This window comes from Aythya marila (genome assembly GCF_965140915.1).
Source record: "Aythya marila genome assembly, chromosome: 5".
NCBI classification, from domain to species: domain Eukaryota; kingdom Metazoa; phylum Chordata; class Aves; order Anseriformes; family Anatidae; genus Aythya; species Aythya marila.
The window spans coordinates 7,552,566-7,574,825 of record NC_139046.1 but is presented as its reverse complement, the minus strand read 5'-3'; the positions used below and the strand labels follow the sequence as shown (position 1 = coordinate 7,574,825).

At 43.9% G+C, this 22,260-nt stretch overlaps 2 protein-coding genes across 2 annotated transcripts in view; both read right to left on the bottom strand.

Moving 5' to 3' along the window:
- Positions 1–1,357: 1,357 nt before the first annotated feature.
- On the bottom strand, positions 1,358–3,010 carry AKAP5 (A-kinase anchoring protein 5; the record flags this gene model as incomplete). The annotated part of the gene is made up of 1 exon (XM_082762779.1): positions 1,358–3,010. One exon carries the CDS (start codon positions 3,008–3,010, stop codon positions 1,358–1,360), a length of 1,653 nt encoding a protein of 550 aa, XP_082618905.1.
- Positions 3,011–7,860: 4,850 nt separating this feature from the next.
- MTHFD1 (methylenetetrahydrofolate dehydrogenase, cyclohydrolase and formyltetrahydrofolate synthetase 1) overlaps positions 7,861–22,260 on the bottom strand; it is a 40,320-nt gene continuing 25,920 nt past the window's right edge. The window contains exons 18-28 of the mRNA XM_082762027.1: positions 21,911–22,051; positions 18,788–18,856; positions 18,138–18,249; positions 17,796–17,935; positions 17,344–17,385; positions 16,211–16,311; positions 15,109–15,286; positions 13,882–13,989; positions 12,578–12,730; positions 9,191–9,299; positions 7,861–9,009 (exon numbers count right to left, since the gene is read on the bottom strand). Of these exons, the coding sequence (XP_082618153.1) occupies positions 9,210–9,299; positions 12,578–12,730; positions 13,882–13,989; positions 15,109–15,286; positions 16,211–16,311; positions 17,344–17,385; positions 17,796–17,935; positions 18,138–18,249; positions 18,788–18,856; positions 21,911–22,051 (1,134 nt within the window). The 3' untranslated portion in view covers positions 7,861–9,009; positions 9,191–9,209. The remainder of the gene's footprint in view (positions 9,010–9,190; positions 9,300–12,577; positions 12,731–13,881; positions 13,990–15,108; positions 15,287–16,210; positions 16,312–17,343; positions 17,386–17,795; positions 17,936–18,137; positions 18,250–18,787; positions 18,857–21,910; positions 22,052–22,260) is intronic.

Below are 22,260 nucleotides of genomic sequence, written 5' to 3'. Positions count from 1 at the left end.
TCACAACCACACAGCTGCACTCCAAAATTATCAAAAGGCCCCTTTCTTTCTGAGGGCTGGCAGTGAGAGGTGACGCATGCCCACACGCACCACACGTGTGCACACGCGCTGCAAGCAAGCCCTCTTGTAGCAGAGCAGCTTGTGTTTTTGGACAGCACCCGGCCTCTTTGGGCATTTCATGGCAGTGTCCCCAGGCCCTGGTGTCTGGGTTTTCCCTGAGGACTTTGGTGGGTTTGCTCTGGTGTTTCAGGGCGCGTTTCAGACTCACTGCCACAGAGCCAGAGGGGAGTCTGGGGGAAAAAGAGGGGAACGATGCCAGGTTCGCTGCAGTCAGGTCAGGAGGGATTTGCAGCCAGGCGAAGGGACAGACTGCTGCCCGCACACAGGGACACCGCCAGCAGCCCGACCAAATCTGCTCCTGACTTAGAGCGATTCCACAGCCTGCAGCACATCGCTGCTGCCGAGCTATTTCAACACCGAGGCAAGAGTTGCATGCAGCTCACTGCTATTTATATTACATGCCACATATCAAAAATACGCTACATCCACGGACAGCTTCACCACGACAGACAAAGAAAGGCAAAGGCAAGGGGCTCCGTGCGTCAGGCACGCTCTAGACTAGCCATGGGCAATCCTGCCCATTGCTCCTGGCAGTGCAGGAGTGGCCCCCAGCAAACCAAATGCTGGCATTTTCTTGGCATTCACACAGCTTGGGGTCAGCAAGGGGAGCTGACGGTGTGCAGTGCTGTTTCTGGCCATGAGCAGGCTGCTTCTGGCTGGGGATTAGGCAGGACAAGAAGCGCTGCTCGCTGCAGCCACCCGGTTTCATCCAATGTGGCCACAGGGATGACCCTGTTTTTTAACCCCTGTTTACAACACTGAATGCCAGCCCTGGTCTGCTTGGCCTTGACGTCTTCATTGCACATTGCAGTCCCATCACCTGCTAAGCCCCGCACACCCAACTGAACCCAGGGCAGGAAGGCACTCGCTGCCCCTCAGACCTTTCCCTAACTGAATGTACACACCTACACCATTAACAGTGGGGAAATACGGAATGGATGGAGGCAGAAATGTGGCCTCAACATAAAGATGCCAATAAACAAAAACACTGCAACACCTTAATTTTCCTGTAGCTACAGGCAGTCATGCTGCCCACAGCCCCAGGCCCAGGGGATGCCCTGTGCACAGCAGGGCCTGCCACACGTCCCAGGACCCTTTTCACACACACATACACACAACTTCACGGGCATGCAGAGCTAACTACACCATGGCCCCAGGAGCCCTCCTTGCTCTCCCTTTCAGGCCACAGCAGCTTGAAAACACTCCCCCTACTCCTGTTTTGGGGGTATCACCACCATCACAGGAAACTGTTGTGTTTGTTCTGTTCCAGAGCCATCTCGTTGACCAGCTGCTCTATGGATGACTGGATGGCTGCCTTCACAAGGGAAGACGCCGTTTCTATGAGGAGCAACTCGTACTGATCCGAAGTCCTGTGCCCCTGGTCACCCAGGCCTTTCTCCTCCGCCAGGGCACTGCTGCCAGCCTCAGGGCTCCCTTTTTGACCCAAATCAAAGCTCCCACTTGATTTTTTATTCCCTTTTTGCTTATTGTGGTGCAAAACCAGGGTCGGCTCATAGTCCTGGTCAGAGTCGTTGTTGTCAGAGTCCACAGCTTCAGTGACGGTGATGACGATGCCGACGCAGGTGCCCATGTTGACTTCGGGTTTCTCCTTGTGGCTGGAGCTGCTCTGCACGCTCGCTGCCTCATCTTTAAATGCTGACTGACTGAAATCCATTACGGTCTCTTCAGCTTTGCACTCCTCGGGAAGATTTGTGTTCCTCTCTGATTCACCCCCTTCAGGCAGCTCTTTGCAGATATTGGCTATTTCCTGCACCTCGGTGATTTCAGGGGTGCTGTTGGGCTGCTCTGTGGAAACCGGCACTTCGGCAGGGACTTCCTTCTCTTCCACGTGCACCGCAGTTTGGTGAGGACTCCCCTCGGGCAGCTGTTCCTGGACGGGTTCATCAACTGCCACTGAACTGGTGATTTCTGACTGAGTGGTGTGTTCTGCGTGTTCATCAACTGCCTCTGGACTGGTGATTTTCATCGGAGTGGTGTGTTCTGCATGTTCATCAGCTGCCTCTGCCTCTGAACTGGTGATTTGTGACTGAGTGGTGTGTTCTACATGTTCATCAGCTGCCTCTGAACTGGTGATTTGGGACTCAGTGGTGTGCTCTGCGTGTTCATCAACTGCCTCTGCCTCTGAGCTGGTGATTTGGGACTGAGTGGTGTGCTCTGTGTGTTCATCCACATCAGGCCTGGGCTCTGCCAAGGGCTCACTCTTCACACCAGCATCAGCCCCTTCCTCTACCATACCCTTGTCCTCCCGGTCCTCCTCCTCAGGGAGTGGGCTGGAGGGCTCAGCTTTGCTTGGCTCCTCTGCCGGGGCCAGGTCCTCCAGCTCCTCAATGGCTTTATTCAAAATGCCCATCTCTTCATTCGCCTGGACACTGCCCTCTGACTCCTCCACTGCCTCAGAGGGGCTGCGCTTTTTCTTGCCTCTTGAGAAGCGTACGCAGGGCATCTTCACACCTGAGCTCGCCTTTTTCCTTGAGAAACCTTGTGTGCCGCCCTCCTCAGCATCTATCTCCAGCTGCACCTGGGAATCGGAGGGCACCTTCTTCCTTGAAGAGGATTTTTGCCTTCTCCGAGGTCTTGTGAGACTTTTAATAGCTGCCCAGGCTCCTCTGGAGGATCGTGGTTGAGCAGAAACTTTTCCCTCCCTTTTGTCTGTGCCGATGCATTGACTTTTCTCCTCTGAGGCTGCAGAAGCTCCTTCGCATGCATCCTTCACAGTCAGCCCCTTCTTACAGGTCTTCTTCCGCTTCTTGAAGCAGAGCATGGAGGGTTTTTCTGCCTGTTCTTCTGACGGGGAGCACGTTGTCCCTGCGCTCTGGGTCTCCAGCTCTTTTGGGTTCTCCATTTGAATTTCCTTAGCTGCCTTTGCCATATTTGCACCTCTCTTTGTCTGTGCTGTATGATCGGTTTTCTTGGTTAATGCATCAGACACAAGAGCTGCAGGGATGCTCAAAGGGCTTTTTTTCCATACTGTTCTCAAAACAATGGTAGTTGTTTTTTAACGAGCTGATGTGGCAGTGTGCAGAGAGAAATTTTGATAAAGCTATTGCCTCCACTTTATAACTCCCATTTGTCTTCTTACTCACTTTATCACCTCTCCAAGGAGTTCTGGGCAGACTTTAAGAACCAGCTCTCCTTTGCTTCGCTGACCAGAGTCACTCTCACCTCCAGGATAAACCACTTCAAGTTGTGCGTGGTCTAACAATATGACCATGTAACAGACAGTCTGACACTGCTTTTTATTCCCCCAAAGGATGACAAATCAAGCCAAGAGTTAACAATTTTTATTCACCCCACGGACCTGGGAAGAACCGGCGTTGGCTGAGCCACCTGCAATTCACATTGCACAAGGAACTTGCTTGAAGCAACAGTAAAACGGCGGCGGTGCTCTGCCCCCCAGTGACAAGGTCAGCTGCTACTTTGCCTCTGCTTTCTGCTTCAGTTCCCACCGCAGGTTAGGTGAGCTTTGCCTCGAAGTGCAGCCGATGCTTCCATCCCTGATCTGTAACATAACAAAGAAATGTTAAGAACCGCAGGGCAAAAATTAAAGTATTGAAAAGTATTTTTAGCATAATATTTTAGTCTGAGGTGCAGACGAAGGGTGGAAAAGCATTTCTACCTCAGGATGCACCACAGCAGTTTTTTCCACTAATGAGCATCAGCATGCACAGGCAAAATAAAGCCACTATTATGGCAACCCAGTGATGTTCCACCACAGAAAATACTATTTTGCGTGGCAGAAGCAGCTATATTTTTTTTAATTACCCACATTATGGCAAATATATTACACATGCACGCATATATTTTCTTCTCCTACGGTTAGCTAAATCTTTCCCCCACAGCTCCATATGCACTCATAGTTCCAGCTAGGGAAATTACACTCTGAGACAGCAGATATTTTTATCTTTAATGCACCATATGACAATATGCAAAACACAGAATACAAGAAGAAGCTGGTGGAATACAAAAGACAAATCACATGGCTAGAAGGAAGCATATTTATACTACGTGCATGCCTTCCATGGCAACCTCAATTAACACTGCATGTGTTCATCAAAAGAAAGATGTATGTAACCCTTAAAAAAAAAAAAAAAAAAGGCCTCGAACCACCAGCAGAACGCTTTGGGAGGTAAAAACGCATATTGCAGCGAGCAGCCCAACTTCTCGGTGGCTGTCTCGACTACTTGGGGAAATTGTTGAGGAGCGCTTCGCGCCCCGCCGCGGGGAGCGGAACAATTCCCGCGGCCGCTCCCGGCGGCGCCGTCCGGGGCTGTGGCCGCGGCTCCCGGAGCGCTGCCGGGGTCGGGGCCCCGCAACCGACCCCATGGCGGGCTCCGGGCTCCGGGCTCCGGCCGGGGCTTTCCCCACCGCGCCGCTTTGCCTCCCCCCGGCTCGTTCCGAAGCGCAAAACGCATCCAGCGGCCAGAAGCACGTGTGAAGGACACCAAACGCGGTGCTCCCGGCACAGCCCGGCTCATCCCGGGAAGTTTTTTTTTATTTTATAGGTGGGGGATTTTCAGCGTAGACCGGGAGCCGCCGCGCACCGCCGCATCCCCGCCAGCCCCCCCGGTCCCCAAACCTCTCGGAGGGGACGTGAGGATGCTGCTCGGGGCTGCAGCGGCCCCAAGCGGGGGGTCTCCCCCAGGGCTCCCCGCTCCCCGTCCCCGTCCCCGTCGCGGTGCTCGCCCCCCGCCGCCCTCACGCCCCTCACCTGCTGCGCGGCCCGGCCGCGGCTCCTGCGCGGCTCCTGCGCGGCTGCGCTGCCGCCGCCTCCCGCTGCAGCCGCGCCCCCCGGGCCGGCGGGGAGGGCGCTGCCGGCAGCCCCCCGCCCCCCGGCCCCCGCCCCAGCAGCCCCCGACCGGCCCTCGGTACCGGGGATGCTCGGGGGGAGCCGCCTCGCAGCCTCCCCGGGAGCGTGGGGATGGGGAAAAGGGAGCAGCATCCCTCCTCTCACCGGGCAGCGCCCGGATCTCCTGGCAGGCAGCGTCCCTGGCTCTAATGGAAGCATGCCCTCGTCCTACGGGGACGCATCCCTCCCTCCTGGCGAGGCGGCATCCTGAGGCTCGCAGGGCAGCAGCCCTCGCCCTCTTCCCCGAGCATCCCTTCTTCCCCTCCCAGGTCGCGCAGAGCAGCAGCAGATGCACAAACCGCAAACTACACCCGAGGCCAAGGTCCTCCCAGCACCTGAGCTGCGGTTTCCAACTCGGATCCCAAGAGCAGCAAAAGGCTCGGTGGGAGCAGAGCTCGGAAGGGGCTGCTGGCATTTGCAGAGCAGGTACATCCTGACAGTGTAGGAAGGAAGAGACTCTTGCTTCTCACAGCTGTTTTTGTCCCACCTGAAACCTTTGCTGGCATCAAGCCCATGCTGTTTAGGTCACTGCGCATTTAGGGCTGGTGGTAAGGGCAGCCAGGTCTAGATTTAGGCCAATCCTTGCCCCAATATAACAGATAAGTACCCCTTTCACATGGGCCTTTTTTCTTCACAGCTACTGAGATCTGACTTTAAAAAATTGCATCTCCAGCTGTTATGATTGATGGGAGGGCCCCTGGAAAAAGGACTACCTTTTCCAGGAAAGTTCTTCCATGCAGTGGAAGTTCCATGCATGGAAGTTCTTCCATGCAGTGGAAGAACTACATGAAACCGTAGTTTGAGATGCTTGAATGTCCCCATTCATCTCAACGGGGAGCTTACTGACGCCCACAAATGTTTCAAGGATGTTAACTGCTTCACAGCATGCTTGCATATAAGAAACCAGGCGAGGCAGCATACTTGGAACCTGCAAGTGGCTTCCAGCGTAGGCTAGCCTTAGAAAAATATACGTGGCCTCCCCCTTCCCTAGCGTGCTCATAGGAAAAAGGTAGAAGGGGTTCTTTTGGCTGAAATTTCAACCCGTAGGACAGAAGTGTGTATCATGTAACCATGAGGAATTGCCATTTTAAAAGCTCCCCTAAGAGATGTGTTTGCTTGCGTTCACGCAGGATAATAATCTTCGTTTGGAAACGGCTCCTCTCCACGGGGTGCGCAGTGGGTTCTAATTACAATACATTCCTGCGTTAAAGCTGAGCAAGGCCCCTCAGCGCGAGGATATTTCCCCTGGTTCCAGGCGGAGGCAGGCAGTGGTAATGAGGATTGCTAACGTGCGTGCGCTACCTCCAGGGTGGTTTGAAGGAGGCAGGTTCTAATCAATCCCCTTTGAAACCACCTCACACAAAATTCAATTATTCCTGTCGTTTCAGGGGAAGATGGTAGCACTGAAGGGTATGAGACAAGGGTAATGGATAACAGGTTCAGCAGCAAAAGCAGAGGATCTGCTCAGATGATGGGTAAGCTTTCATGCTTGAAAGAACCTAGCCCCTCCGTAGGCTCTGAGGGTCTTTCTGGTACACAACAGTGATGTGCAGCAACCCAGCCAAGTAACACCTCCTCGTTTTGTCCTCATTGCTAGTCAAAAAATCTGTATTGTTTCTTACATGAAGTGATGCAAGACTCTCATTACAGCACAGCTAGGGGAATGGATGGCCATAACACCAGTTAAGGGCTCTGGGCCCACAGATAGCCTACAGAAAACAAATTTGTACATAATTAGTTTTTTCTCTAGGCAACAGGAAGGGACGACAACCTTTCAATATTCAGTTAAGAAATTTAAGTATTCTTTGTGTCCAATTTGATAGGGCAAGAACTAACTGCCATACTTAGTCACAAAGGAAAGTTAAAAACACCCCAATGCTATTTATGAAACAGTCCTGCAAGATGTAGGGTAGGGACTTCCTACTAGGTTTAAAGTGCAGGTTAGAAAAGCATCTGCCACTCACCTCTAGGGATGCTGAGGGCTGTTTTCCATTATTTGCTGCTGGCCCTTACACTTTGTCACCACCTGTCCCCCCATGCGTACCAAACCCTCTGACAGTTCTGTGCCTGAGCTGCTGCTTTGCCTCCCTGCAGGATGCAGACTAGCGACCTCTTGAACCGTCTCTCTCAAGCACATGTCTATGATCTCATGCTGAACTAAAAGGAGGCTAATCTTAGCATAAATTTGCACTTATCCCATCTTTCATAAGCATCAAACGAAGGTGGAACAGAGCATTTGCGGGAAAGCAGTGCAACAGGGAAGCCTCTGCAAGATGAGAGAAGGAAGATGAAACGTAGGAACTGACAGCAGTCTTGGCAGCATCAGCTGCGGCAATCTGCTGCAAGGGAAGGCTTCGCCAAGGTGCTGCAGGTGAAGAGGCACTTTCAGCCAGGCATTTGGACTGGTGCAATAACTGGGGAATGTCCTTTCTGACCCCAGGGCCTTCATGCACCCCAGAAAACCTGACTGCTGGTAACTTCTCAGCTGAACACCATCAAAAAGGAAATTTTAGGGGGCTGTGAATGTCTCTCAAATGCTCTTACGACAGTTTAAATTACTCTGTCTCTGCTTCTGTGACAACCAGGTAATTTTTATATAATTATTCTCCCCTCTTGAATAACTTGCTCTCTCTATATATAGCATCTGTGTACTACAGATGCACCCTTACATTGGTGCACACCTACACCACCAATCTCCCAGTTCTCACCAAAATCCAAACGTTTTTAGATTCAGCCCTGATCAAAGTAGATGGACCTGGCAAGTCAATAAAGAAAGGGAAAGCCAAAAATATTTAGCTGCAAGCATGGCAGTCAATAAAACTAGCATCTTAATTCAGATCTTTTGCAGTCAACTGTGAGTAACTCAAACCCACTGAATAATTCAGGTAGTTTATTTCCTATAGATGACACACGCCATATAGGAAAAGAAACAAAAATAAACACAGAAAATTGAACACATAGTGGTGCATTGCAGGCAACTTATTACTGCAATAATCACTTATAATTGTCAATACTGGGACTGCCGCGGTATGCAGTTAATCACAGAAATAAATTCTCCTCATTAATCTCAGCGCATACATTAAAACCCAAGAAGCACTGCAAGTATTTATCAATTTATTTGTATTAGTTAAAAATCTGGCAGCAACTATATTTTTGTTACAAAATGATTTTTGGCCTGCTGACAAAGCCTAGTACAAATGACTTGATCACTACTCACATTGTCTTTGTTCACCAAAAAGGTACCTTAGGAAACAAGGCTTGTCGGTGTAACCGTACTTACTGTTGAGCACAAAAGGGTTCAAAAGACATTTGGTCAAAGCCACAGACATGGCCTAGAGATCCAGTCTCTACAGATCTGATATCCAGGGATTCAATTTCCAGTAAAAATACAATCTGTTAGTCATAGCTGGGCTTTCTTAAAGAGAAATTTGATATAGCTCAGGTGTCTGCAGAAATAATCCACAGCAGAAGCCAGGGTGAGCACTTCTAGAGAGAGCTGACATGCAAAAGTATTCTTCCTTGTTCCCTCTTTTAAATGAAATTGGTGCAATTTCATAACACAGCCAATTCTCTCTCAGTGCGAGACAGGGATACAGAATTCAGTACAGCAAGTAGGAATATTACAGTGCACAAGACTTCCAAAGATAATACATTCCACAGAAACCCTACCGTTAAGGCAACTAAGTCGCAAGACTGTTCCAAAAAGCACCAGCTTTAGGATTTTTAATTATTAAAATCATCTCAATGAATCAAGAGGTCACTAAACCCAAGTTTCTGTATTCTGCTTCAGCTACAATTATGAAGCAGGAAGGTTGTACACAAAGTATACTTTATATACTTAATTTCAGCTAGCTTGGAACACAGTAGTTTAAAAATTAATACAGATTAAAAATAAGTGTTTGATCCTTCAGCACTCCTCCTTCCAGTCACTTCTTGCACTGTAAGCTCAGTCATATCTTGTTTTGACTTAAAGATCAGGGCATAGTTCCGTTTACATGACTCATCAGGTGTTCTTCTGGGAGCTAAAAAGAAAAATAAATTTAATTACTATTATATAGTCTGCAGGCAACTTTCAGGCTGAATTATAATCATATGTCATTTGGAAACATATGGCATAATATGAGATTGGCTTAACTCCATTATCTCGTGTTGAGAAATAAAGCCCAAAGACTGAAAGCCTTCTAACCTGAAGGTGGCACCTACCTTTGGTTAACAATTCTTTTCAAAAGAGACCATTTACTTCTCCTGACAATGGGTCCAAGTCTATATCATAAAAACAGGGTCTTGTAGGAAGTCCTGGCATAGTGCTCATCTGGACAACAAAAGATAAATTGTTAAAACAGAACCAGCATAGCTTTGCACAGAAGATTTAATACTTTATCTCTGCTGAAAACTGCGTTGGTGACAGCTCCTTGCACACCTACATCCTAGCTGGGTGATGGTCGTACACCATTTTGAAGCATACTGCAAGAACCAGGAACTAGCTTAGTAGATAGATGTGGCACACACTTCAACCTCTGCCAGGGATTGTGTCCGGGATTTACCAAAGCACTTAAGCATCCAGCTGACCAACCGTTACATGAGTGTTCATGGACTTTGCTGTGAGGAGACAATAACTGCTTGTGGCAGCTTGCTGATTATTCAAATGATGATGCATATTTTAATACAACTTTGCAGACTATAAAGTCTCAATTAATTAAAACTCTAAGATTCTAGAACTTTAACTGTAAAATAATTAGGGATAATTATTGTTGAGACAAGAACTTTAATAGTTTCTTTTTTTTTTTTTTTTTAAGCTTAATTAGAAATGGACAGGTCAGCTTTCCTGATTGGAACATTTCTGAGGTATGCAAGTCAGAGTGGTTGTGCAGTGGCAGAACCAAAGCCAGCAAAACAGCTGCCTGCACTATGCCTGCCTCAGAGCAGTCCTTTCAAGTTGTCCCACTGTTGAATACCCACTTTCAGAGCTGCAAAATGCGAAGCCAGCAGGGACTATGCTTGGCCTCATTTACTAATGCAGATGACAATTTTGCCTTCCTGAACTCAGTGTTTAGCCCAGCAGCGCATGCAGCGCTAGCATGGACGTGCTACAAAGGTGGACAATTCGTGACCATGCTTGACAGTTTGTGCCAGTGGTCATTTACCCCATAAATAAAAATTCAATGTCTCACTTTCCATTTACATCACCCAGCCTCAGCTTTCACAACCAGTAATTGTTATGCCTGTCTCCATTAGGTTAAAGATCTCTTTAGCAACCTGGTATTTTCTCCCTGAGCAAGCATTTTGCACACCAATCAAATTTTGATAATAAGCTCAGCAGCAAGGTTAGGCATTTTCTGCAGATCTCAAAACTCTGGGAGCTTTTGGAATCCCATCCCATTTTCCTAGGCCATTTAAAAGTGCTAATACCAGTCCCGTATGTACTATACCACTGCAGGATGTATACATGCCTTATGCAAAGGTAAAAGCCACTTCAAGGTTACCTTTTGTAATGAATTTTAGGACTGCACTGGCTTTTTGTCATAGCTGTTCCATTCCAGGACAGGGAAGAGGGGACGACAGAGAGAAGAGTGGACCTCAGATATGGCTCTCATTTCTTGTCTTTATCTTTAGTTGTATGAATATGTTACTCTCAAGAGCCAAATCATTAAATGAGATTCAAAGTGTCTAGAAGGGTTTTTCTGTTCTCACCACACCTTTTCACCTTGAAATTATATTTCTTTTTAAACCTCAAAGTATTTCATTAAAGAACAACAGCTTCAACTCTGAGCCAGAAGGAAAGAAAAACACAAAGCTCAGAAGTTGAGAAAATTTAGAAGTATGATATATCTTTGCAATTAACTTCAGAATAACAAGAATATGCATGCAATGTTGATTAATTTCACCTCAAATTTCACAAAGATCTTCCAGAGAGAGCAGCGTTTTTACTGTGTTTTCAGCTCACAGTTCAATGGCTGCTGCCAAAAAATTACTCTGAGGCTAACGCATCTCCTGTTGAATGGGCTTAAAATAGTGATCTGATTCAAAATGCCCTGGGTTGCTTCTCAAAATGACATCTCTTCCCTGGCTTAGTAGACACCACAGAAGAGTGATCTTCATGTCCCTAACCAGAAGGCTTACTGTTAATTCTGGCAGAGTTAGCATCATGATTAACTGCATGTCCAAGAAAACATTACAGATTTGTGAAGGTAGCAGAGCAGAGACTCCAACTTCATAGAAATGGAAGGCACAGAAAAAAAAGTCAAAACAATGCCTGTAAACATCTTTCTATTGTGTATCTCATTAATGCTGTGTACTCTTTCCTTCTCTAGTACTTATAAATATCCAAAACATCATTGTTTGGATTAAATTTTGGCTTGCAAAAAAGTAATTAATTAACAGGAGTGAGCACACTATCTCTCATTTCATCCCAACACACAGTACTCCTTAAAAAGGTTTATGAGCCAGACTTTATTCAGGATGTGGTTATTTTATTTACGTTGGGTAATCTCAAAACCCTTATTTTTTATTAAAAAAATAATTAAAAAAGATATTCAGTATTTGGCTCTTGTAGAGCTAGCATTTGAAGGAGGAAAGGATCCAGCTCTTAAATCAACAAACTTTAGCATCTGAGCCATTTGCCCTTAATGATTTTGAAATAAAGCTCATTAAAACAAACATGTTGCCATGAAGACTTCAGAAAAAAAAAAAAAAAAAAAAAGGTTTAGGCCCAAGAATAATAAGAAAAAGACAGGGCTGGTTGCTCCAACTGCTCCTGCAATAACCTAACAAGTTACTTAGCATTTATCCAGAACAGATTCTGCAGATAAGATTTCCAGTGGAGCCTTTCATCCTAACATTCTTTCTTTGGACACAAACCTGAATGTTAGTTCATTTTGCAGGTAGCTCCTCTTTCTGCCAGCCCATTCCTATCAAAGCTATTCCAGGATCCTGCTTCCATTGTAGCTACTCTCTCTCCTCTTGGCTGACATTATGTCAATCATCTCAAAGAACAGAACTAAAAACTCAAGGGCACAGGGAAATAAATTGTTGGAACAGATGGTCAGCAAAAAAAAATTGGCAAAAAACAAAACAAAACCAATGCAAGGGGAGACTGACAAATGCTTGGTAATACAAGTCAGCTTTGCTTTGGAGGTGTCTCAACAAAAACTGTTTGCTTTGTAAGCTCTGGAAGAGTTGTTTTGTTCCACACTGACCTGCAGATGCACACTGCTGCAATACTGCAAAGTGCATCAGGAATGCCAAGTCACGCAGGCAGTTAGGGGAGCACGGATTTCTCCTATCCTCTCCACCAATCTGTAGTTCCTAGAATTCCTTAGATACAGAGCTCACTTACTCCTCAAAATCCAGGAAGACAGAGATGTGGGACCTGGGAAGGACACCGGGGGCTTGCTAAATATCTGAAGGATCTATTTTAGCTTCCCTCTTCCCACTGGAAAACCCCTATGAAGGACATTTAATACACTGGACCATTAAATCATCATCTGTGAATGACAAGGACTGTTCAGTTAAGATACCTTTTGTAACTGGAATGCACATGAAGGTTTTTTTCCACACCCTGCAGTTCGGGGGTTTTACTCAATCACTTACTGTTCCTACCAGCGGATACAGGAATCCAGCACCAACACTCGCCCGAATATCTCGGATTGGCAGGATAAAACCTGTAGGTGCTCCTTTTTGTTCAGGGTCATGAGACAACGATAAGTGAGTTTTAGCCATGCAGATCGGCAGGTTTCCAAATCCCTGGGCAAGGCAATGAAAAGGGAAAGAGAAAGAGGAAAAAAATAAGTGAAAAAACAGTAACAGTTCCTGTATTCAAATGTAATTGCACTATTCTCTGTGCCATTCTCTGCACTATCATGTTATTTTATGCTTCACCAATTGCTTCATCCACAGCCTGTCAGATCCACTGATCATTCTGCATCCCCATTCCTTCTCCCAAATTCTGCCTCCCTCCCCAGTATTAAGGGAAAAACAGCCAACTGAGGAAAAGGTTCATGGTATGGAAGTGGTAGATATCTTGATATCTGGCTTACTTTCTACTTTCATCCCAAAGCGTTAGTTGAAACAGCTCAGAACTAAAGTTCTTGTTCAGTTGAGGTTGGTTAATTAGAAATGTCTGATGTAATTGCACACTGTGAGGAAGTAGCAATTACACAGCTATGGTATTTCAATAGAATTGTAAAGGAATGTACAAGAGATACAAAAGCAAGAAACTATGTACACCAGTAGTTAAAGGACTTCAAAAGCAAAATTATTCAAGCACACTGTAAACAAAGCATGGCTTGTTCTCAACATTTCTCTTCTCTTCAAAGCCCTTTACAGACCTTCATTAATGCAGAAACTATCTAAAAAAGTAGGTAAATTCATAAGAATACAACACTAAAGAAGAAAACCAATAAACAACCAGAAAGCATCTAATCAACAACCAGGTTCTAAATTTATAAAAGTAGCCATGTTTTCACAAGAAGTATTGTATCAATTGTGGAACTCTTCCCCCAGTACAGCTGGGGCTGCCAAAAAGGGATACATGTTCAAAAACGGTTCAGATAACTCAGTGGGACATGACAAAATAAATAAAAAAAAAAAAACACAGAGACTGTTTAGAACCAGTGTGCATGGTTCCCAACTAATTCCCAACTGCTAAAGGATTGGAAAGTAAAGATCACTGAATTCTCCCCCATCACATAGGGGACTTATGACTGGGTCAGAGGAGTTCTTCCTTCCCACACCACCTTTCCATACTCTTCTGCCACAGCAGTATTCAACAAGTCCTGGGCAAGGACACGTTTCGAGTGATGATTCCCTTTATACACAGTTTGAACACCACTGTTCAGTATAACCATTTTAAATGAAAAGCATCACTGGGTAGCAGATGACACGGAAAAACTAACCTGCTTAGTGTACAAGGTGACTTTCTCCTGTGCTTCTGGAAGTAGCTCAATGTCACTTGCCCCATAGATCTGCTGTGCAATAAGTCTGATCTTATCTATAACAGGGAGCTGGAAAAAAGACAGGCAAGTCAGCATGGCCCAACTACACAGAGCTGTAACATCACAGCAGCTTCACAATCCTTCATATATGTTGCACTCATCTGCAGCTACAGGAGGTATTCCCATTTGCTGTAAAACAAAGCTAAACAATAATTTAAGGGGTTTCAAAACAAGTTTCATTTATCTTGTTGCAGCTCTTGTTAAGAGGACAAAAGTAGTTTATTACACTCAGAAACAATAAGATACACATCAGTATTTCTTATGAGCTGTGCTTATATGTTAATTACCACCCCCTACAAGAGGCATCTGTATTTGCTCTCAAGTTTAAGTCAAAAAGCAGACAAAAATAATTTGAGGGAATACAAATTAACTGTTAAATAAAAGCACAAATAAATCAGGTTAAAGAAGAAAAATTGAAAGCATCTGTTTTAGAAGCTGAAATAGACACAAGGACATAACTGTACCTCGTTAGGTACCTCATTAGGTGCCTCAATAGGCGCTTGCTATTAAAGGAGATTTTAGGCCATAACCTAGGAAATAACAGTGACTTCATTACCTCCAAGTCATTTGCCAAATTTGCTTAAGTACAAAATCATTAGAAATACATTTACACGCACTCTTCCACCCAACGTGTAGTGTGACTCCATAAACCTTATTTGCAGAGAAAGAAACAAGGTCAAAATGGACATATTCTGTTCCACAGCCTGTTGTATTCTCGTCCTGAGCACCAAGTGCACCCAAAAACTCTCCAGTAAGGTAGCAAGTGTGTTCAGACTTGTTCCAGTCCATGATCTGACAGGAATGCATGCCCTAGATCATGAAATAAACATCCCCCTATCCTGAAACGTGGCCGTCACATTAGAAACCCGTTTGTCATCTCTAGCCAGGTCACAGCAGTATCTTTCAGCATCAGAAATAAACTATATTTCACTTAGTAATCAAAACAACAAGAACTGACAAACCGTGTCTTTGAGACTGGTGGAATAAAGGTTGTATTCTAAAAACAAGTTTCTTCTCAGTTTCTCAGAGCAGACTTTCAGGTAACTTTCAGCCATTTAAGCTAGTGAAACCAGCTAATCTCTACCTTATAAACAAAGTACCTCCCTCCGTAATAGTACAAGCTCTTACCTCCACATTATAGAGGAACCTGAAGTTGCTGGGTGTCTGTGATGCTCTCTGAACAGCCTGGGCCAGTGCAACAGCTCCTTTACCTCCCTCTGCCCAGTGAGTGCACTCAACAGCATCAAACGCCCCTGCTTCCTTTGCCTGTTGTACTACAAGGGCCAGTTCAGCTTTTGTGTCTGTTCTGTAAGGAGAAAAGTCAGTGTATTTGTACCAGAATGTATGCACAGTAAATGAATAGCTTGTTCTATTTCTCATTCTTGTCAACAAGACTCAAACTCTGTCTAAAGAAATCACAGGATCCATCTACCCACCAGGGAGCCATTTTTACTGAGGGGTTATCCACCACTACTCCAAAGAGAAACAGAGCAACAAGTAGGCCTGAACTACATGCAGAAAGCCAAGACAACTGACAGCCATGCTCTGGATTTTCTGCTTATATCAGCAACGCAACTCCTGTCTTCAGAAGCAAACTCAAAAAGACAGCAGTACTTGCTGATTTAGAGATGCTAAAGGTGTGCTACAGCATGTACACAACAAACTAGAAAATTTCTCTAGATCAGAGATTCAGATACATTCACTTCAGATGAACTAGCCTCTTGCTGGCTATTCCATTTCAACTGGTATGAGACTTAACACACCAGTTCAAAGCCCTCCTGCTCTTATAAGGGAAGACCACACAGACTGTTTCCTCTGCAGTACAACGTGCAAAGCCCTAAATGCTTCCCGGCATGGCACAATTATTCTATGCAGCAGACCACTGAACACAGTGGGGTTTACAGCAAGGGCACTTCGCCATCTATTATGAACTTTGATTCCACATCATCACAGGTACCTTTTGTCCACAGTAATTTGGCCAGTTATAGTGTAAATGATGGCAGGTAAGTCACTTATCATAAGATCTTAAGCTAAATTTAACTAGTGAGTGCACGTGAAATGACTGAGCAGAGCTCCTCTATTTATTCAGCATTTTCAAGCAACGCATAATGTTATTTTCTGCAAACAAAACCTGGACAATACTGAAAAGAAGAGAGTTTGCATTCCACATAGCATATAAAGCACCACCATTTTATTCCCATGCATCAATTCCAGGCCCAAGCTTACTTACTTGAAAGCATTGACAGCCACTACTACTGGGACACCAAACAACCGAGCATTTTGGATTTGTTTGCTTAGGTTACTACAACCTTTTGCCAACAGCTGAAGATTCTGTAAAGAATACAAGCAGAAAGTGCATTTTATGAAGGGCAGTGAAACTTTTGCTCCAAATCCACTACATCCACAGCTCATGATGAAAGCGTCAGAAAGGGTATGAAACCACCAAGGCACATTTTCAGAGCTGCTTTCTGAACACTCTGGACTAGTGCACAATCTCAGATGGAATGCTAGAAAAGGACTGACTGTTTCTAAAAATTGCTGGTTTCAACTGCCAAGTCAAGGTAGGAAAAATTACTTTTTATCACTTTTTGTTATTCTTAAGTCAATACCTATGCTCATTAATTCCTCACAGTAAAGTCTCATTTTTCTCTGTGGCACATTCCTCTTTAATTATTAAATATCATTAGCAGTGAATTTCACGACATTTGTTTGAAGTTTGTGGTAACAGCTTTCAGTTTACACATATTTGTTTCACAGCACCAGAGATTATTAATGGAAATCCAGACATTTCATCCCTTCCTATCATTTTAAGAAATAAACCCAACAGAAGCTCTAGAAGTTAAAAAGCTGAAGCCATATAAAGAGAGCCAGACCAATTATCTAAGTACACACAACCTTTCAAGGCACGAGGATAGAAGCATAGACTTTAGTTCACTTTCCTCTCTGCTTTCAAAGGAAGGGCAGAAGGGGAATAAAAACTGCTGCTGCTAAGAAGAATAATTAGACAAGCACTCTGAATATTTTCAGAGACAGTATTTCAGCCAAGCAATTACTTTAATACTGAGAGGGTCAGGGGACACTCAGCAGACATTACTATGAAAAATTGAGCACATAGACAATTGTGGGAGCTCAGGAGAAACAGAAGGCTCTGGCTAGGTCAAGTACAATAAATGCTTGAAAGAGCAGAGCCAAAGTAACATCATTTTAAAAAAAAAAAAAGAACATTATAGCTTGTGTGAGGAAGCATTTCCCTGGCAGCTAAAGAATTGACACAGACTGGCTATCCAGGCACGCACTGCATGACAATATTGTGTAATGACTGCAAATAGGTGGTCAACTGTCACAACAGCTAAAGAAGGTTACCTCTTCTGTGTACTCCTTTGGTAAAGGTACCCCTGCAGTGACCTAGGGAAGAAAAAGACGAGGGTACCCCATAAGATTTTTATTCATGACAGCAATATGTACTTGATTCTTGTAAAACTGCATCAAGATACAACACTCTACTTCAAGAGTATTTTTTTTCCTAAGAAAAAAGAAAAAAAAATGAAAGCTATACTCATAATGTAACAAATTAAGGACTGTGATAATATCACTAGTGGCCTGGCATATTTAATTAGGACAATAAAATAAGCAGCTATGTATCTGTAACATACTACAAAGAAGCAGCTTACAAGCAGCTGGGACATATGGATTCCTTTTACAACTGCAGATCTCAAGATAATTAAAAGCAGATCAAACCCTACAGGGCTTTAAGTGACTGCACAACTACAAGTAAGAGCTTCTTACGTCTAAATGAAACCTTGTCTGGTACTTACTGCAGGCCCTCCTCCATGCATTTTCAGAGCTCGGACAGTAGCAACCAACACCACCACATTAGGCCGGAGACCAGAGTAACGGCACTTAATATTAAAGAATTTCTCCATGCCTATGTCTGCACCAAATCCTGCTTCCGTAACTAGAGCATGAGAAAAAAACAAAAGGAAAAAAAAATGAGGAAGTTCGTGAAAGGTTGCTGGGTAGAGAAATCAGCGCTCTGATTATAGAAATCAGAAGCTTCTTCTAAGACAAAAAAAAACAAACAACAAAGACAGTCATGATATAAAAAGCAGATCCTTCCCTGCAAAACCAACAACAAAAACAACATACCATCCACTTACCAACAAAGCCCTCTTTACCCACAAGCTTCAGTGCTATTTTGTCTGCCAACACTGAAGAATTTCCATGTGCAATATTGGCAAAAGGTCCAGCATGAACAAACACTGGTGTGCCCTAGAAAATGGGGGGTGGGATGTGGGAATGACAGGGAGAGAGAGAGAGAAAATCAGAGGGTAAAATTTAGCAAATTTGTGGTATTTCAAGAGCTAAGTACTACAGTATCGGAAGTTAAAGAAATTCATTCTTAGAAGACAAATCTTAAAGCCCTTTGATCAAACATTCATTAACATTACTAAAGAAAGATTACAGATTATAATAATCTTCAGAAGTGGAGATATTAACCCACTTAGGAAAAGGATGGCTAAATCCCAGCAACTCTTTGCCATTCTCCTGCACTCATGCTGTCTAGATTTTCAAAACATTTTCTGACATTGGAGTCAACAAAAGAGATACAGCAAAGTTTAGTGCATTTCTTCAGTGTCATCACATATGCCAGTGGCATACTTATAAAGACACTAATCCTGAATCTTTGATAGAAACCATGATAAACCTCTAGCTGTAAGCAGAGTAAGTCCATTCTGACTGTGATAAATGAACTAAACCAGTAGTTTTTTTTTGTGAACACACATACAGCAAATCACTTGTGGCTCACCTCTAGTGTCTGCATGAGATTTGGTTTAACAGCATCTTTCATCAAGACAGCCAGAGCACCAGTCACTCCCTAAAAGGAAAAAAAAAAAAAAAAAAAAAGCTATCAGTTTCCAGATGTAGTGAGACAAAGAGACAGTTCCTAGGCAGTTTCAAGACTCTGCTTTTATCCTGGTGAGCTTTCAGGAGCAGAACCAGCAGTTGCTCCAGATGTAAGTAACATTACTCAGAACAGGGCAGAATAATGCCTTTAACATCCTTATAAAAAAATTTCTGCTGGGTGCAGCCTTTTGGTTGTGACCTTGTTTGTCCAACTTAGTCTGTAGTAAAGGCATAAAAAACAACTGCTGTTTCAGCAGGTTAGTAAACAATAGTAACCCTTAGATACATAAGGTTTATTGTGTCCCATTCAGTAGAACAAAGCGGGGAGAGTTTTTCAAGACAATTTTCATACATGATAAAATACCACACTGCATTCTTCATCCCAACACCTCAACTGTAGCATTACTGTCTTTCTTTTGCGGTACATAAATGCAGTGAGTTTAAAAGTTATACATGTCAACGTTCTTGGGTTTTACAGGTAGAATAATTTTAGATATTTTTCCCCCTAACTTCAGCCACTAGGCTCTACATAATGGCCTGAATGTGTGCCTAACTAGCTGCTACATCCTGGCCAACTCCCTTGCTCAGAGCTAACTTCTAAAGTGAAGCCCTGTGTTTGTGAAAAAGATCAAGCTGGCATCATGAACCAATGGCAAACAGCAGAGTCCACGTTCCTTCTGGGGTGCAGCTGTGTGCCCTGCTGCAATTCTGCTTCCTGTAAAGTGAACACTTGTGACTTCATTCACATCTGTTCCAGGAAGGGAAAAATAATGGTTTGGTCAACCTTGTAACTGACAGAGTCCAGTGAAAACTGAACTGGTTGTCACCCAGCATTTGCTAAAGTAACTAGAATTGTTATCATGGCTACTGAACCAAACGTTTAGGGCAGTTACGAAAACCTCAAACCATTATTTCCTTTTCTTCCCTTTTAATTTCAGTTGGATTGCAGCATTCAATTATATGATTTTTTTTTTTAAACATGCACTGCTTTGTTTCATTATTTCAATCTTGCCACATGAAAGCTTAGTTAACATTTAATGGATAAGCGTTAAACTTCAGTCATCTCCAGAATAATGAAAGCTACTGAGCAAGATTTCCATGACGACATTTCAGGCCTGTGTCAGTCAGCAGCACTTCAACACATCTCTATCTCTAAAAACCTGTAGTCAGTTTTTGATTTCATGTTTCTTCCCAGTTCCTTTGAGCTTCCTGGTAATGCACCCATGACTTTGGTCTACAGCAGAAGGATGTGGACATCTTATTGTGCCAGTCTGGTCTCTGCAATCACCATGTTTCTGACTGCACTAGGAGCATGTAACACACTCCTAACCATGCAAGCCAATGGCCACCACCTGCACAAACGTGTTAAACCTGAGAATCCGTTTGACACATTGATACCATCCTCCACTCCACAGTTGTGACAAAATTAATTAGGTTCAAAACAAAAAAAAATATCTTGAGATGAAAAGACTTCTATCACCTAGACTCCACATAAAACCTACAAAGCAACTCCCTGCCCAAGTTCCATCTGCCTCCATTGATTGGCAGCAAAAGGAACTTTTGTTTTGAAGAACAGGGGTTAACTCAGGTATTTAACGTTAAAACTTGGCAACACGTTAGCAACAGGAAATAAAATCTCAAAGCTGCCTATAGAACTTTGGCACGTGCCCTTCCCTGTGCCCAACAAACGTCTCACATCAAGATACTTCGAGATAAATACTTCCCAGACCAACCCTTTTCCCGCAGGGCCAGAGTCAGGAGACACTGCTAATCTACTACTTCCCAGATTTATGGGATGAATGCAGAAATAAAAAAAATAATATCACTCAACCAAGCAAAAATATCTCCCCAAATCAGAGACAGCAAGAGCTGGCTAAGCCTTAGTGCTGTGTTCCACCTTTGCTGGAAACAGAGACCAGGATACCCAACCTGTGGATTCCTCTGTCACACTGGAAAAGTTTATTCAACAAATGCAAGACAAACATTAACACTGCACCATGCTAATTTGCAGAGCTCTTTTTGAGTCATCAAAATTGAGGTTGTGAAAAAAAATCTACTATACAGGACAGCAGTAAGCCCAGTATCACGTCTCTGCTGACTAGTGCAACAGTCCTGAACCTGTTCTCTGTCTTGAGGCCAAGTTGCAGGGCACAGTTCACATACAGAGCTCAATTCCCCTCTCCTTTTCCAGACAGGGTTGCCATCTCCAAAACACTTACTGGAAAAAAGCGTCTGGGGCACAGGCTAATCCCTGAACCATGCTGAAGCACTGTCTGGGAGAGTTCCAGTTGACAGACTCCATAAAAACACCAAGAACTGTGCTAATAATTATTGTATGGACAGTTGCAAGACAGTATTGCACCTTGCGACTGTTTTACATACTGGTAACAGACATCACCAGTGCTATTATATTCAGCATTTTGTTCAGTGGAAATAAGGGATTTGCGCACCTCACCAAAGGCTGCCTTATGGAGACCTTGCACTTATTTGCAACAAGGTCAGCTTTTATAGCATTCACAGTCTCCCAGCACAAGATATTTCATCATCTGTAATTAAATTTGCACCAGGCTTTGATCCTGCTTAATGTTTTCCTCGCTCCAGGGAGTCTGAGAAACAGGATGGCCAGCAGGATGCATTTTGAATTCTTCCTATTTCTAAATATGCTTTTTATCTAGAAGCCACCATGTATTCCCCCCGTAATTCCTATGGTGCTAGCTTCAATTTGACATGCAGTACATCACAGAGAACCCCTTGTCCCTGCCCAGAACATGTGTTCACACAGTCTCTGAGTTAGGAGCTAGCCACACTGAAATAAAAAAAAAAAAACAAACAAAAACAAAACAAAACACACACACATAAAAACAAAAAACAAAAAACACTTCAGTAACTCCAGAGGCCAAGATTTCATTTTAATTTTCAGTATTCTGAAGTCTTTCCTGCACAGAATCATCATTCTGCTTTTCAATACAAGGACTTTCAGAAGTGCTAAGAGATAGTTAGCATTTAAGGACTGTGACTCTCTTACAAGGTCATCTGTTGTAACTGGTTCTCCTCTCTTGCTGGAAGCTACTACCATTCTGCCCAGTCGCCTTTTCATGTCATCCAAGCTATCAGAGAGTGCTAGAACTGCCATGATTTCACTGCTCACTGTGATGTCAAACTGAGCCTGCAAGAGATAAATAAAGAATGTGAATTCATCAAGATATCCCAGCCGAAAAAAGGCTAGTCATCTCCATTATAATAAAAAATAAATACAAATATAAATAATTTTAAGTATTACTTTCAAAACATACTTAAATCATATAATTATTTAAATTGACAAATTTAAACCTTTTTTTTTCGTGGAAAATAAAGTAAAAACTACTTATTCCACTG